This window comes from Meleagris gallopavo, chromosome 1, assembly GCF_000146605.3.
Source record: "Meleagris gallopavo isolate NT-WF06-2002-E0010 breed Aviagen turkey brand Nicholas breeding stock chromosome 1, Turkey_5.1, whole genome shotgun sequence".
Lineage (NCBI taxonomy): Eukaryota > Metazoa > Chordata > Aves > Galliformes > Phasianidae > Meleagris > Meleagris gallopavo.
The window spans coordinates 167,878,299-167,895,566 of NC_015011.2; the positions used below are offsets into that span (position 1 = coordinate 167,878,299).

Below are 17,268 nucleotides of genomic sequence, written 5' to 3' on the forward strand. Positions count from 1 at the left end.
CCGCCTGTCCCGGAGCGTCGGGCCGGGCGAACGGTAGCATCGGTGACGTTACTCGTGCCCTGTAGGCAGGTCTCGTAAAGGCCGAGTTCCTGCGCCCGGAGCAAGGTCTGCGGGGAGCTGGGGTGCAGTGCGATGCACCTTCTGCACTGTTTATTGAATAAGGAATGTGCTTTTGAGGAACATTTTCCCATCAGCTCTGCTTTGCGGAGAGCACCTTGGAGAACGTGTATGTGGTTGTTTTTGGGTGGTGCTGAGCTGGAAGAAGTCCTCCAGCATGGCGTGGTTGTTAGCCCGCAGAACAGACTAGAGATGATGTGAAGGAGAAGCTGTTCTGCTCTGCACAGCCTGGTCACTGTGGTCACATCCTCCTGCTTGGCCTCACTGCGTGCTAATAAGGACAGAACCCCCGGGAGCTCTGCAGAGCTGCTGAAGTAAGCAGGATGCTGAGCAGCGAGCCATGCAATGCTGTCTCATGGGGAATGGGAAGGTTTCAGCCTACGGTTAGCACATTACCAAGCTGTGGGTATCCTCAGTGTAAGCCATGCAGATGAAACAGCCCCATTTAAGCAGATTGCTCTGTCCGGTGGCTGGGGTCTTGTCTGCCTGACTGCAGTCCGTGGCAGGGAGCTGTTGTTCAAAAGCACTATTTGTAACATTTCATTCAGAGTCTAAACTACTGTGCTTAGCCAAAACCAGCCCTTTAGAAGGTATCCAGGTGCAGAACATTGGCACTTGGAGAGTGTTTGACTGGAGTATGGCATATGCATTGAGTTTAAGCTTCAGCTTCTGTACATCTTACTCATGGATCTGGGTGGCTCTGTTGGATGTCAGTCATTCTGGGGCACCTGAGTCATACAGGGGCTTCTGGCTGGGATTTGTTTGTACCTAGATTTGGACTTTATCACGTACCCTGCTTTTCCCATAACAGAAATCCAAATTAGGTAAGTATTTGAAGAAGGATAAGAGTTGCTGGGTAACATTGCTACCACTGCTTCTCAGCTGTTGACAGTATATTTCGTATTTAGAATATTTTTCTGGAGGATAACAGAACCACATCATGTTATATCTATACAAATTTACATAGTACAGGTTTGTCTAATTTAAAACATAGACTTATTAACAAGGATGGCTGTGGTTGACACAGGTCAGGGCCTATGGGCTGCCAGAAGGGAGCTCCTGCCTTCATCTTTCTGGAAAAACACACATTTGGAAGCTGAACCATACAGCTGAAAATGAGGTCAGATATGGCAATGTGGTGGCAGTGCAAGACCTGAAGGCCTTTTCTGAGCTGAGTGGTGGGAAGGAGGGTCAGTCATCCTTTCATCACCCTTAGTAAGGGCCGTGTAACCTCATTATCCTCTGTGGCTCCCTTCATGCAATATCTGAGAGTATTCTGCCTGCTTTCTTTTTTCTAAAAAGATGCTTCCTGCTTTAAATACTTACAGTGTATTTGCTAGTCCTGTTTACTTTTGAGGGAGCTTTAGTATCTTAAAGTATTAGCTTTGAGACTGAACCACAGAGATTTCTTTTCATGCTGCGTGAAGGATTTCAGCAGCTTATGGATGTACTTCTTTACAAAACAACGCTCTGTGACGATCTGATGATGTCTTTTCACATCAGTTCCAGTTGTGATTTCTACCTTTGCATTTTGTAGCATCACTTCTGCATTTACTAATACAGGATAAAAGTCAGTAGTATATTTAGTAGAACTTTAAACCTGCTCAGCGCTGGTACAAAGGACCACAGAAAAGCAGATGAGGTGAAAAGGAGAAATCAGAGATGGCGAGTCACCTCCTGCCACTCAAAGGATTGGTCCTTTTTACTTTGTGCATTTGCTCATTAATTGATTTCTTTTTTTGCTTTGTACGATGAAATCTTTTTATTGCTGTAGTGTTGTACCAACTAGGCTAAATTGATTAGATTAAAATTATTCTCAAAGAAGTCTCCAGTTCTTTACTGTTGGAACCGCAGACATCAAAAGCCAACCTGTACTTCTCCTTCCTGTCTCCTTAAGCCACTGAAAATAAGCAACTGTCAATAACATATTGGATGATTACACAACAGCATTTTTATTTTTAGGGCAAAAAATGTTGAATTCCTACTTTAGATTGGATTAAAGGTACAAATGATCGTGATGTCATTTACTGAGATCTTCTTCAGCCACTCAGTGGTGTGCATCAGCAAGAAGAGATCATTTTAGCATAGAGTTAGTCACTGAGTCTTCTCCCTGGGCATGAGGAGCTGAAATATAAGCATCATTTTGTGGTGCAAAACCACACTCCTTGTATGTCTTTTTCATCTACATTTATGCTTAAGTATTTGCTGACATTCTTTGCTGTGTCTTTAGTCTTAAGACCAGTGACTGCCTCCCAGAATCTTACTCCCTTCTGACTGTGAAGGGTCTTGTTCCCTTCTGACCACCTCTTTCTTTGGTCAGAAAAATGCTTCAGAGGAGGTGTCTTCTGATGCTGCTGAGGTCAGGTTCAGGCAGTTCAAGAAGTGCAGTGAAGATTGAAGCTTTCACTGTGCAGCTCACTGAAGTCACCTGCTTTGGGCTGTCCACATCATACCTTGGAGGCAGATAAGCAATCATCCTGAAGGCATTTTTCAAACAAACCCTAGGAAAGAGGTCAGCCCAGTGCTGAACTTACAAGAGTCCTCAGATACTAACATTTAAATGTTTAAGAGCAAAATCCCTGTTCTGCTGTGAGAAAGACACTTGGCAGTCACAGAGACAGTGGTCACAGAGCAGAGAGGTACGTCTTCAGCAAATGCTGCTGTAGCCACAGTGTTGTCAGACATGAATTCTAGCCTCTGATGAGATGCTTTTCCAGATGAAGACTAAAGCATATGTGTGTGCTTATGTAAATGGTGTGGTAATTACTTGTGTTACTGAGTTCCTGTTTCTTTTCATTAGTGTATAACCTAGGATAATGTGCAATTTATTCAACCACTTCAATGCCCAATCCTATTTTCACAAACATCAGTGACAATTACGTCTTTTGAGCAAAATCTCATCACAACAAATGCCATATTTTATGTTACTGTGCTTTTATAGTTGCACAGAGTGGAATCGTGTCAAGCAGAGTGAGCTCTTTTTGAGGTGTAAACTGACAGTATGACAATGATGGCTAAATAAATGCCAACCCAAACTATCTTTTGTCTTGGGTAACTCACTCAGAGCTTGTCTGGCTATGAAAGTTAGTTTAGAGTAAGATAGGAGGGAATTCAGAATGTATCTGCTTAGGACACTGAATCAGAAACAGATGTTTTATGCACAGTTCCTGTGAAATAACTTCATATATAAATAAAGCCTTAAATATTGTGCCAGTAGAAGCACTTTGCCTTATTAGAAAGAGACAGGTGAGATGATGAAGAAATACACTAAAGATCAAGCCACTCAGATGATAGAGGACATGGTTATTTAGGAGTTAAACAAATTTAATCAACTTTCAGGTTTTAAGATTAAATATGAATTTGATAAAAATAGAACAATTCTAGCTGAATATGTAGGCAATACTTTCGTTCTTTTACCTATGTTATCTTTTATTTGAATACGTGCAACTCTATTGAAAATGGACAAGTGTTCTGTCTACTTTAGGAACTGTTTTTTCCTTCCCTGCTTCACTCTCTCCTTGGGAAGAGAGAGGTTTGTTCCCGAGCAGTGTCTGTTTTCACTATACTTCCCTATGCTATTGTGCGTTAGCAGTAATGCTGTTGTAATTCTATGCAGGATTAGAACATCCGACCAGAACATAACATGATTGCAAAGAAACCTGTCTGCCTGTTCAGGTTCCTAGAACATAGAATCATAGGGTATTCCAAGCTGGACAGTTCCCACAAGAGTCTGACTCCTGACCCCACAAAGAGCTATTCAAAATGCTAAAGGCATTGAAACTGCATTTACTGAAAGTAAAAAGAATAGTTGTTCAACAATGCACTATCTTTGCCTCGAGGTTATCTTGATCTCTTACTATTCTGTAGGAGTTTGTGTACGGAAACTTATGGCTTCAGAAATGGTGCTGTTTTAAAGCATTCCCTTTTTCTGAATAGTTGTAGCTGATCACAAACTCTTTCTTGTATATATAGGTAGTAGAGCAGAGCAATATATTGTATGTTGGTAAGGCAGCTGAATATCTCTGCAGCTACAATTTTCTGCTCCTGGGAAGACATTAATTAAGTTTGGCTTGGCCTTTTTATCAACACAAATGTTATCCTTTCAGTATTTTCTAGCTGAGCCTTTTGAAGCAATTGCAGATGCCCTAGATGTAAGATCTGAAAGCTTTAGATAACTCATTCTTTGCTGGTACACTAAAGGGACTCTGACTCACTTTCTGTGCTGAATAGAAGGAGGGCTCGGGTTTGATTTGTTGCTACTTGAGCACTGTTCTGCCCCTTCACCTGAAGCACCATGGAGGGAGGGAATTGAGCTTCCTGTCCTGTAAGATCTTGGAGCATTCAGCCCAGTGTTTATGAAAAGGATGTGTGAATCAAATACCTCAGGCTTTTGTGGACCTGAGAGTACTTTAAGCAAATGTCACCTTATGATACAATAGGTTATTTCTAAACAGTTTATTTCTAAGCAGGAGACAAATGATGTGAAAGAATTTATACAAAGCAGCCATCATGACTCTGAAGTGAGTGTGATCTATGTCTCTTCTTACTGGTTATGTGGATGGAAATCAAGACTTGAGCTAGAAGCCTTAAACTGAAAGCCAGTTATCATTTACTTACATTTCTGCATCATGGGGGAGGCTTAGCATAATTCCTGTTCAGTGATTTTGAGTGTTCAGTAGTCCAGTTGCTGGATAGGAAATTAAATGCGTTAACCTCAGTTCTGGCACCTTCTTTTGATGAGAGACAGAAAGACAGAGGAATTAAAAATATGCAGTTGGATGTTGTCTGAACCAAGACTGAGGTGAGGTCCTATTTTGATCAACTGATGAAGAGTCAAATCTTTTCCCCAGAGCTTCACTAATACAAACCTCTGCTTGGAAGCTATCCTTGTGCCTTTTATCTGCCTGGTAGTAGGGGGGAAAAAGAGCTCATATAAGAGCTTAGCTGGCAGACAGAAAGAGAGAGTGCTTTCCTTCTCCCTCCTTGTTTCCAGTCAAACTTGTCCTAATCCGTTCCTACCTGAAGAGAATTGTTGATTCACTATGAACTCTATCCCTAAAATCCTGACCCTTGATAAAGTTATTTTCCACAATCTTCAGTAAGTGAGAAAATTCTTACCCTCTGATTTTGATGGAAGTCATTTTATTTACAAGTATGAAATTTGCTTATGTGTTCTTTCAGAAGGCTTTAGACCGTAGGAATCTTCAATAGGATAGCAAATGGGAGTGATCAGTCTTCAGAAAGAGAAAGTTCTAAGAAGATCTGAAAGAGATGAATGAGTTGATTCCTTCAAGAAAAAGCAAAGATTTGGGAGTTGGGGTCCAAATTAACACACTTCAGAAAAGTATAATTATTGGTAAATTTATCAAAATGCAGATCTGCACGTTAACTCAGTGGAATTATTTTAAATGTGTTTCAATTTGAGAAATTAGAGTTGGACACTATTTCAGGTCTATAGCGTTTAGCCTTAGCATTAGGAAGTATTAAAACTACACTCTCTAAAGTGAGTAAGGACAGTTTTCTTCTAAAACACTGCAGAAACTCATGTTTGTAAATGTGCCACTGGAGTTGCTGTTTTGGTTATGACAAAGCTCTTCAGGGCAGAATATACACAATATGCACAAGAACAAGCTTTCATAGATATTAAGTCTGAAAATACATAGTAGGCATATTCAAAGTATCAGGCAAATGTTTGGAGTAGCTTTCCAGTAGGAGTGTTAGGAAGGAAACTTAATTCAATTTCACAGGTAGATTGGATTGATATGTGTACAAGTCTATGAAGCAATCATTTGGAGTGGGAGGAGCTGAACTTTTAAACAGGCTTTTGCTGTTAGGTCTGTGTTTTTAAACACAAGTAAAGCCAGGAACTTCAAGGGCAGAAAATAGACACTACACATTGATCTCTCTAGGAGGAGATTGTAAAATAGCATCTGCATTTAATATCTGACTTGCACTGAATACTAACAACCATAAAACGCAGTATGTTCCAGAACTTCATTTTTACCATGCTAGGATTGAGATTATCTGTGACGTCTGCTGTTGCTTGAATTTCAGATTCATTTCTTGCTCAAAAATGACCAGTAATTGTTTGGAAAATAGCAAAAAGTGCACAAAGGCAATGCCATGAGAACTGTAAAATAGTGGAAGAGCATGGTAGCAGAGGCGGAAGGAGGAAGTTGGTAACCTTAAGTGTCCTGGTAATCAACAGGAACAAAAGAAATCAGATTACCTGGAAGAGCAAGTCTAAAGAGGGCAACATGAGGTTGCAACAAGCAGCATGGCCATGGTTGTCCACAGGAGGTCTGAACTGTTGAAGAAAAAATGTGTATGCTTCTATAAACTGTACTGGTCTTATGTTGGAGAAAATGGAGAGAGCCTGTTCTTTTCCATTTCTTAGTATGACTGTGCAGGAGGAGAAAACTGATTGTTCCTGTTTCCAGGGCTCTATTTTGCCACAAGGTGAGCTGCAGTCGTGTATTTTTTTTTTAACCCTGTAGTATGAACACAGCTTGGATGCAGCTGATAATCAAACCACAAGGGAGTTTTTATTTTACTTTCCCAGGAGGCATTTTCCTAGTGATGTGTTTGATGTCCCACCCCTGGAGACTTTCAAGGTGAGGCTGGATAGGGCCCTGGGCAACCTGATCTAGCTGTGATGTCCCTGTTCACTGGAGGGAAGCTGGACTGGATGGCCTTCAGAGATCCCTTCCAACTCTAAGGATTCTGTAATTCCCCAAGCCTTCCTAATGTTGGTTTGTCCAGAACTTCCTCCTGCGAGATGTAGTGTCTGGTGTCAACCGAAAATTGTCTGTAGGAAACAGCGCACAGGATTTAGAGGAGCGGGTAGAAGGATTCCCACTGTATTGCTGGAAGACTGCGCGTCCCCACAGAGTCTGTTGGCTACTTCCATTTGCTCTGATGGTTGAGCACTAAGTTTGGCACCACGTACTCATAAAAATCTGATGTGTGAGCACTACCATCTCTCTTTGCAGGCTTCTGAAGATAGAATCATAGAGTCACAGAATAGCCTGGGTTGAAAAGGACCTCAAAAATCACCGAGTTTCATTCCCCCTGCTATGTACAGAGTCGCCAACCACCAGACCAGGCTGCCCAGAGCCACATCCAGCCTGGCCTTGAATGCCTCCAGAGAAAGTCTGATATTGAGTTTCCAAACAAGAAACTTTTATTATTACTTTTTTGAAGTGTCTTGCCAGGCAGCAGACATATTGCACATAACCATCCTGCTGAACTTCTGTCTTGTTCTGTTACTAGTTACAAATCAAATCAGAACTTCAGTTGTGCCCCCTGAAGAGATGATGGGGTTTATGTCTCTGTGGCCCCGTTCAGACAGGGTAGATAGTACACATAGAGCATATGCTGACATTAATTAGGGAGTAGACAACTGTAAACAACCCAGTCAAAAGTAGAACATGAACTAGCATTCAGTAATGAAATATTAGTGCTTTAAAGAGAAGGCACAACATTTACTGATTGGAGAAGGGCAACAGTGATCTAAAGCTATTTCCCTTCAGTTCCAAGTGTTCTGTCATTTGTGTCCATGGAGCAAGGGAATAATTTTACCTGCTTCATAGAGTCATTATAAACACAGCATTTGTGTGGTGCTAGAGGAGTAGAAAATGGTGTAATAAAAGGTTTCTTTAGACAGATACGCATGCTGAAGAGTTTCTTCGTAGTTGCTCTCTGGCACTGGTGATTCAGACCTTATGAAACCATGTCCACTTGAGTGTTCTGGAGAAGAAAAACAGATTGTGACTTTTCATTGTAAAGGTTTATTTATATATTTATTTTATACATTTAAAATATTTTTATGTAGTTATTCTATAAAACAAGGGTGTTTTGTAAATGTATTTCTGTAGGCTATTTTTGCTCAATTTCTTATTACTAAAATCACAGAGTAACAACAATTCTGTAAGAAAGTTGCTACGTCAGTGCCTATAGACTAAAATTTGAGAAGAGCGATTAACAACTGAAAGAAGGGGGAAGGGAAGTCCTACATTAAGAAGATTGGCAGTGCTTCAGCTACAGGGCTATGCTGTGACTGAGGCTAGAGCCAGAAATAGAATTGGATTAACGAAAGAAAAGTGAGTAGCTGAATCTAAGGTCAAAGCCAAAAAATATAGAAATGCTTTAAAATAATCTCATACACCAAAAAGTTAGGAAGAGATATTTTAGGAGCTTTCCTATTATGTACACCTGTGAAAAGGAAAATCAGTTCATACTATAAGAACAGTGAAAGAAGACTTAATAGAAAGCCAATTAAGAGATCAAGGCTTAAGCTTTAAAATATGAGAGAAAATGACAATAACCTTTCCTGGTTGCATGTGCAGGTGTTAATATATGTGTTATGAAAAGTAAGCTAAAAAAATAGGGAAGGCATAGAAAAATAATGCCAGCACTATAAAATTAAAGGAACAGTATAAGCAAGTTAGGTGAAGATTCTCATTCAGACAGGACAACACAGTAAACTATAAAACTGAATAGGTTCTTCCTGAATGCCTGAGCAAAAAGTAGGCTTAAGCTGATAACCCTATCCTAATTATTACAGCTCTGTTTATACTGATGAGCCCCAACATCCTAATTTGTAGTTTGTGAGAAGCATGCAGATTAAGAGTCTTCAGAAGAGGAAAAATGAAGTAGAAATGAATGTCTGTAGAGGTTTTGGGAGGATAGGCTATAGCATTTAGGAGCCTTGTTCTTTTTCAGCTTTAGCATTTGGTCAGCTGAGTTCTTTTTAAAATTAGGAAGGAGACTGGAGTTGAAATTATTAGATATACATGTGTATTCAGTTATGTTCATAGCTTTTGTCTTTAGTTAGAGTAGATATTGACTGTCTTTATTTCTTCTTTCTTTTTCTATGTAGACAAGATGAAATTTTTACCAAGCAGGAAGGTGGCAGGACCTAAAATCATAGGAGGGGTCTGGAAGTAGGGAAAACAAGGGCAACGTCTGCATTTTGGTATAAGAACTGCATTCTTTGTCTGCAGTAGGATACTGATCAGCAAAAATATAGCTAAAATTTAAATCTGGAAACATGTTTTTATATTAAAACAACTCTTTCCTGTAGTTAATTTGGTATTTTTATTACTATTGTCATACACGCATAAACTGCGACACAAGTGCTGCAGAAGGGCTTCTCAGCAGCTGTGCAGTAGAAAACATTTTAAAGATTAGAATATATGCTCAGTGTGAGAGATCCCTTCCTCCTTGTCAGGGTGTAGGGCTGCCCCGTGGTAAGCAATTAGTATTTTAACAAACAGTGAGCTCAATATAAAGATAATAGCTGAATGGAAGGTATTGCTCCCTGATGAGTAGCTGTGCTCTTGGCAGCGAGATAGAACAGCCATGTGGAAATGAGGTGGTAATGCCAGTGAATGTCTCTAAGTGTGACATAGTGAGAGAACGGCATGGAGCTGCGTCAGGGGAGGGCAGCTGGGGGTGAGGGAAAGGGTCTGCGCCAGAGGGCGGTGGGCATGGAACAGCCTGCCCAGGGCTGTGGGCACGGCCCCGAGCTGCTGGAGCTCAAGGAGCATTTGGACAGTGCTCTCAGACACAGGGATTGGATTTGGAGTGGTGCTGTGTGGAGCCAGGGGTTGAACTCCATGATCCTCGCGTGTCCCTTTCAACTCAAAACATTCTGTGGTTGTATGACATTTAGCAGCTGAGGGACTCTGCTCATTCATAAGCAAGTTGCTTCTGTGATGCTCTGCAGAGAGAAAAGAAAGAAGGCTTTTGCGCTTCCAAAAAAAAAAAAAGCATGTATGAAACTTGACCCTAATAGTTATTCAAGAGAACTACTCGCTTATTTTATCTTTCAATCTTTAAAAATAAATAAATAAATAAATAAATAAAGGGCAAGTAGTTGACTTTCAAAGGTGTCTTTTCCTTCATGAGAGATGGAGAAACTTCAGAAACCTGTATGTAATCCAAGTATGGATGCAGCTCAGCACTGACTGAAGGCTGCTTGAAGTTCTGTCTGAAGCAGTTTAGGACGACTTTTGGATTCTGTACTGTATTTAAGGAAAGCTCTAGTCAATCAGATCTGTCTTAAGAGCAACACTGCAGTACTCTCTGCACCTTAATGAATATGCTGCCAGTGGAGATGGAGTCAGATAGGTGGTGATGCACAGTGGGGGTTTGTTTGTCTGGGCTGTTTTCCCTTTCCTCCCTAGGGCTACTTTGCCATGAAAAGCTCCTCCAGTACTAGCATATGAGTCATAAGCATAATTTCCTCTAAATCCACAGTAGGCTGTGCAATACTAGATAATTAAATATTGAGAAGGTCTGTGATTGTTGTCTGCTCACTGTGGTAGCAGTTCTAATAAAACAGTGTGTGCCTCTTGCAGGCAGGTACCGGGATGTCTCAAAGCTGTTGTGTGGATGCGTTACAAGTGTGCTTAATCCTCAGCAGGGATGTAATAGGTCAAGCTGAAGCCTGATAGAAAACAAACAACTGTTTGGGAGGATACGCTGTGTATTCTAGCAGATCTGTGTGGTCACAGCCCCAGCTGATCCAGTAAGCAAAACTTTACCGAAATCACATTCACCTCTTCCAGTCTGCAGCAGGTCATGCTTCCTATTAAAAAGTGTAGGAGCACCATAAAGTATTTTTTAGAGATCAAGTCACTGAGGCTGTTCAGAATCACAGAATTACATAAACATAGGGTTTGGAAGGGACCTCTGAAGATCATTTAGTCCAACCTCCTGCTAAAGCAGGCTTCCTACAGTAGGTTGCACAGGAAAGCATCTGGGTGGGTTTTGAACATCTCCAGAGAAGCAGACTCCACGATCACTCTGGACTGCTCGTTTCAGTGGTCTGTAATTCTCAGAGTAAATAACTTTTTCCTCATGCTCATATGGAACATCCTATGTTCCAGTTTGCTCCCATTGTCCCTTATTCTGCCACTAGGCACTGTTGTCTTGATTTAGAAGAAGAAGAAGAAAAAATGTTAGGGGAAAACGAAGAAATAATACTTCTAAAATTCATCCAGTACAGATGCTGCAGGCAGGACAGCTGTTCCAGGAAGTAAAAGCTAGAGTAAGAAAACTCGCTAGGCTGGGCTTTTTGTAATAACAGTGCTTTATTGGGGAAGACTTTTCCAGCTATATTTAAATACAGGAGTTCAGCATAATGGTAGCAGGTGGATGGTGTCACTTTTATAATGCAGTACTAAAGTAACTGATACCTATATTTTTCACATAACTTGCATCAAAGGAAAGAATCCATATGAGTACCTAGCTTAATAAGCTTGCTTTCATCCCTGATCTGATATTCTGGCTGGGGCTGTAGAACAGAGATGAAACTGGCTGATATCTGTAAGCCTCTCTTATCTGACAGGAGGGCCCTTTCCTGTAGGGGGCAGGGAAAGGCATGTGATGGCAGCTTTTCTCCTGTCTTTGTTTAAACATAGAACCACTGCTAAATTTTCTGTTCTGGATGTGTGTTTTATATATCCATTAAGCTTAAAAATAAACTTGCCCTACTGAAGGGTTTTATTAAGATGATGTTCACAAGTCTGTCTTGAGCTCTGCACAGTTCTCTTCCTTAAACTATCTTTAACATCATTACTGTGTTCTGTTTTTGTTAGCCCTTAATGTTACAAATCAGCTGTGAGTAACAAAAAGATGTTCTGTACAGGATTCTTCATCTGGTTCTTAAGACTGAGAGCGTTCTCCTAAGTCCCCAGAGCCCTGCACCCCAGCTGTAGCATTCCTCTTGGCGTGGAGTTGGTTTCCCTCAAGCGTCCAAGTCTTTTGGAAGCTACTAAGCTGGTGAAGAGAGCTCTAAGTTCTCATATTAACATAGGCACTCTTATTTCAAGGTTTCTCAGAAGGAGAAAAATGTGTGTTAGTGTTTGAAAAGGAATCTCAGAAATGTGCTACCTCTCTACATGCCCTGTCCGTATTGCGATGGTGTTACAGGACAGCAGTCACTTGGAAATGTTCAGTACTACTTGTAGAGTTCTGAAACAGCCTGAAGTTTCTTTCTGCTTCTTGCTGTTCAGATTCATGTCCATATAGTCCACTCCTCACTGAGGATAGAATTTCTTTTTCTCTGTATTAGAGTGGTGGGTTGCATGGATTATGCTCATAACTCTGAGGTTCAGTGCAGAACTCTGCAGACACCAGACGATACCTCCACTGAGTCCTTGGTCTGAAGTTGAGTGGCTAAAATATTACCTAGTTAACAGGACAGTATTAAACCTATTCCTGCATCATGCCAGACTTCACAGCTGGTAGGTATTGCATTAGAAATATGTGTATATTAGTTAGGTATTTTTTAAGAACACAATAACCTAATTTTATTAGCACTGCGCTAGACAATTGCAAATACACTCTTCTCTGCAAGACATTTGACTTCTGCATGAGGTAGCTGAGTGCAATTAGTGACAATGAATTAGTTTCCAATTTGCTCTCCTTAATGTTTCCATTAGCAGACCCACTAACAGTTGTAGTGAACCTTTAATGAATACAGTAAGCCACATAACCCACACAACCCTCCATGGCTGTGTACGTGGTGTATTCTGTAATGGCACTGTGCAGTCAGGTTTTCCATGTGATTAACTAAGTATTTCATCAAGACCTTTTTATGCTTGTTCTTCTAAAAGTATTCCCTCAGTCAGGGGAATACAGTATCTCATTGTTGCCCCTTTTTTGTATTGACTTTGTTCTGTGTTAAGCACACTTGAAGAAAGGCATAAGTAGCAGATGAGTAAGGGTGTAGTGGATTAATAATGCGTTGTTAAACTAAGAACAGTACACTTATTAATCCTTAGTACGTAGCACAATGCTGGAGTACCCTCTTAGGCAACATCAGTCTTACAAAGGCATTTTAGTGGCTTTTTGCAAGCAGTGAAACACTTCAGCATTGCAGACAGGATATGCTCTGTGCTCATCCAAAGGCGTAGAAAAGCATCTAAGATGATTACTCAGCTGCATAAGGCTATGCTGGTTGGCAGGTCCTTCATCTAACAGAGGCAGGATCAGGTAAAATTAGATCTCATTTCTGCAATAGCTGAGCCAAAATTAACTTAAAAGAGCCCCTTTCCAAAGGAAGGGATTCTAGCCAAAGGGACCTGGAAAGGCTTGAAAAGTGCGTTCATGTGAAACTAATGAAGTTCAACAAGGTCAAGTGCAAGATGGCATTTTGGGTAGGAGCAGTCCCAGGTATATGTACAGTCTGGGAGAACTCACTGAAAGCAGCCCTGCACAGAAGGACTTGAGGGTCCTGGTGGATGAAAAGCTGGACATGAGCCAGCAATGTGCGCTCACAGTCCAGAAGGTGAACTGTATCCCGGGCTGCATCAGAAGAGGGGTGGGCAGCAGGCAGAGGGAGGGCATTGTCCCCCTCTGCTCTGCCCTTGTGAGGCCCCATCTGGAGAACTGCACCCAGGCCTGGGGCCCCAGCACAGGAAGGATGCAGAACTGTTGGAGCAGATCAGAGAAGAGCCACTAAAATGGTCACAGGGCTGGAGCAGCTCTCCAATGGGATAAAATTGAGGGAACCAGGGTTCTTCAACCTGGAGAAGAGCGGCGTTGCGGTATTTGAGGGGAGCTTATAAGCAGGAGGGAGTCCTCTCACTGTCTGACAGTGAGAGGGGCACAACAAGGGGAATGGCTTTACAGTAAAAGAGGAGAGATTTAGATTAAGTGTTATTAGTAATTTTTTCGCTTGAAAGGTGGTGAAGCACTGGCACAGGCTGATCAGAGAGGCAGTGGATGCCTCATCCCTGGAGGCATTTAAGGCCAGGTTGGATGAGGCCCTCTCTGGCCTGCCTGGACTGGTGGTTGACAGCCCTGCCCTTGGAAGGGAGCTGAAACTGGGTGGGCTTTAAGATTCTTTCCAACCCAAGCCATCCTGTGATTCTGTGATTGCACATGGCAAAGCTGCTGGGCAGAGGCTGCCTGAGGTAATGCTGGGAGGGAGGGTTGTGGCTGTTGGCTTCATGAGAGCCTGTCAGTCAGTCTTTGCTGACAGAAGTTTTTCCTAGTTGCTTCTTGCTGGTCCTTCTTCCCTCTCCTTCCAGCAGAAGGGATATATGAATTTGAAACACTGAGGTTCAGTGGAGGTTATTTTAAACATTGGTTCCCTACTTCATAGTCAAATGTCCCTTTCAGAAGGCAGTCTCAGCTGCCTCATGTGCATGTTGGCTTGCTCGGGGTTGTGCTATTTAAATATCTTTTCCTCAACATCTGGTGTTCTGCTAATGTTCTTGCATATGTTCTTGGGGTCTAGGATGTCACTTACTCCTGTGTTTGTCACCTGGCATTTCTTAGTGTTGATCAGCCTGTGAAGTGCATACACCTATAGCATTAGACAGCAGCAAAGCCTATAAGGAGATGTGGAGGAGTTAATGTGAATCTTAGATGTGCCTGTGTTCTAAACCAAGTCTTTTGGATCCAAGAGGACAGGAGCAAGCAATATAGCTCGGTGAGAGTGTTGATGTAGCTTCAGAGTTCTTATCAAAGCTGTTTCCACTCTGCGCAGGGCCATCCACTTGCCCTGGCTTAGAGCAGGTCAGTATTAAAGGTGTAGTTCTGCTGCTGTTGGGTGCAGCCTTGAGGGAGTGATGCAGCTTCAGGGGATCATGGCTATCTGGTAGGTGGGATCTTGTCAGTGACAGCAGTTGGCCGCAGTGAGATGGATGGTGTTGGATTTGTAGCCCTTACAGAGATCAACTGTAAAATGTGGAGGATCCTGCCCATACTTGGTTTGGTTCGCGTTAGGGCCACACTCTTCTGTACTTTTTCTTAGTGTTAAAATTCACCCCTAAAAGGTTATTACCCATGTCTGATCAGGGCAGGTGTGCACATTTCCATACAGCAGGTTGTACATTGGAAGAAGCAGTGTTTTTCTAATGTGTTGTCATTCTGCTGAGCCTAGAACCTGCAGTGTACACATGTGTGCTGTCTTGCATCTCCTCCTCCACTCTTCCTGCTTGCACCCCCTCCAGGCAGGTCGTGGTGTCCCGACAGTACCTGCCCTGACAGGGGAAGGATGCATGGAGCAAACTCTCTTTTGGGCTGGTGGAAGACTGTGAGGCAGTGGTCTTGGGTGTAGAACAAGCGCTGCTGCCACAGGGGCGTGAGGAATGCATTTCTTCCTTCTAGCTGGTTGACTTTCAAGCTTTCCCCTTGTATGACAATCTAGAGTTCTTGCCTTAAATATAGAATGTGAAAATCAATCAATCCAATCAAGTAAATCAACTACACTGCTGGGTTAATATAATATATGAATAAATGCAAGAAGCTGTGATAGCTTCAGGCTACTTAAAACAAGCAAACTAGAAATATTTTAACGTGGTAACACGTTTCATTGGTGTTTACTTAGTAGGTTATTAAGAACAAAGGGATAGAATAAAAATGTGTTCATTTTGTTGATAATGTTTCATTGTTTGCAGGTACTTCATCTTCTTTATCTACATCAATGTTTTAGCTTTCTAAAGTGGAAAGCCTATTTAGTATAGGCTTTTGAGACAAAAGCACTGACAGCTGAATTGCAAGGAATATGTATTGAATCATACTCCTTTGGCTTATATCTTAGTTGGCTCCCCAGTTAGCAGCAGAGCACAAGCTGGATGTCAGGATGATATTCACTGTAATTCACTGTTCACTAATGGCTTTAAATAATAGATGTACCAAGACCTTACTCCTGTTTACTTAAAAGCTGAGTTTCTGTGATAGGTTTTATCACGACGTGTTTAAGTAGGTGGGGAGGAGCAGTCTCTGTACCTGGAGGGCAGTTCCAATTGGTGAAAGGGAGTCAAGACTTGGTTGGCTAATGACATCTTAGAGCTAATTTGTTCATGCTGCAAGCTTTTTTTTTTTCTTGGAGTGATTATAAATCAGTACTTGAACTGCACTCTGATAGTCCTGGGCTATCTTGATGGAAGCAATCACCATAGATTACTAGCATAGTCTAGTCCTATCATGTAACAAGCAGTATCACTAGAGGGAATGGCTCAGCTTGCACTAGGGGAGGTTCAGCTTGGATAATAGGAAAAATTTCTTCTCTGAAAGAGTGGTCAGGTACTGGGGTGGGCTGCCCATGGAGGTGGTTGAGTCACCATCCCTGGAGGTGTTCAAGAAGCATTTAGATGTTGCACTGAGGGACGTGGTTTAGTGGGGAGATATTGGTGGTAGGTGGATGGTTGGGCCGGATGATCTTGGAGATCTTTTCCAGCCTTGGTGATTCTGTGATTCTATGATTCTACAAAATCAGCTGACCGAGGTGTACTTCTATTAGCTTGCACTATAAGTGCAGCTTTGGAGGTGCAGCCAGCTTGTATTTTGCATCATGTTATGTGCTGGCAAGCAGATATGGATGTTAGCAGTGAGCGTAGATGTGAACCCGCATCTCCTCAGTTTCAAGACTGTAAGATTGCCAGAGTACTGGGAGAACAGAGGGTCACTGTGTACGAACAGCTGATGTCTGTCTCTGACTTTTTTTGACCATTAATATAGGAGTATGAGTGAGTGCTATCCTATCTCAGATTAAAAAAAAAATTGGTGGTTTGTACATTAACTTTACTGTTGCTTGAGGAACTGATCTTTATGGAATTGTTGTTCAGGTCTCCTGTGCTTGGGGTGCTTTGGGAAAGCTCAGGCATTGGCCTTCACCAAGTCCCAGTGCATGCCCACTTTTTGTTGATATGGGGATGTTACTGAGATGGGAAAGGTGGGTTTGTGAAGTCTTTTTGCAAAGTTCTTCTCCATTACCATGGTGGTGATTAATCTTTGCAGAAGGCACATGGGCTTTTTGATTTTTTTAATGGACAAGACTTAGAACAGCATCAGGCTTCTGTTCCTGGGCTGTGCATGCACGTGCCTGAATGGATGAACTGAGCAGTGGTCTGGGGAACAAGAAGAGATTAAAGAAGACAGTTTGCCCTGAAGTCACAGCTACTAAATAAAACTATGAAAATCATCTTACCTTTAGCACATCTATGGCTTCTGGTTATGAGATTTGACAGCTTTGTTTAGAGAGCAAAGAACCTGAGATAGCACTTCCTTCATGCAGAAGGAAGTGGAAGTGAAATGAGAAAAGACAATGAAAGCATGAAGTGTGAGAAATACAGCAATTCTGATCTACTTTCAGCTGAATCTTGGTGATTTTGGGTACAGTCAGAATCA

The 17,268-nt window shown here is 41.8% G+C and overlaps 1 protein-coding gene across 1 annotated transcript in view; it reads left to right on the plus strand.

Annotated features, from left to right (window-relative positions):
* Positions 1–15,579, plus strand: part of ATP8A2 (ATPase phospholipid transporting 8A2) — a 108,175-nt gene extending 92,596 nt beyond the window's left edge. The window contains exon 28 of the mRNA XM_031552093.1: positions 15,537–15,579. Within this exon, the coding sequence (XP_031407953.1) occupies positions 15,537–15,579 (43 nt within the window). The remainder of the gene's footprint in view (positions 1–15,536) is intronic.
* Positions 15,580–17,268: the final 1,689 nt, after the last annotated feature.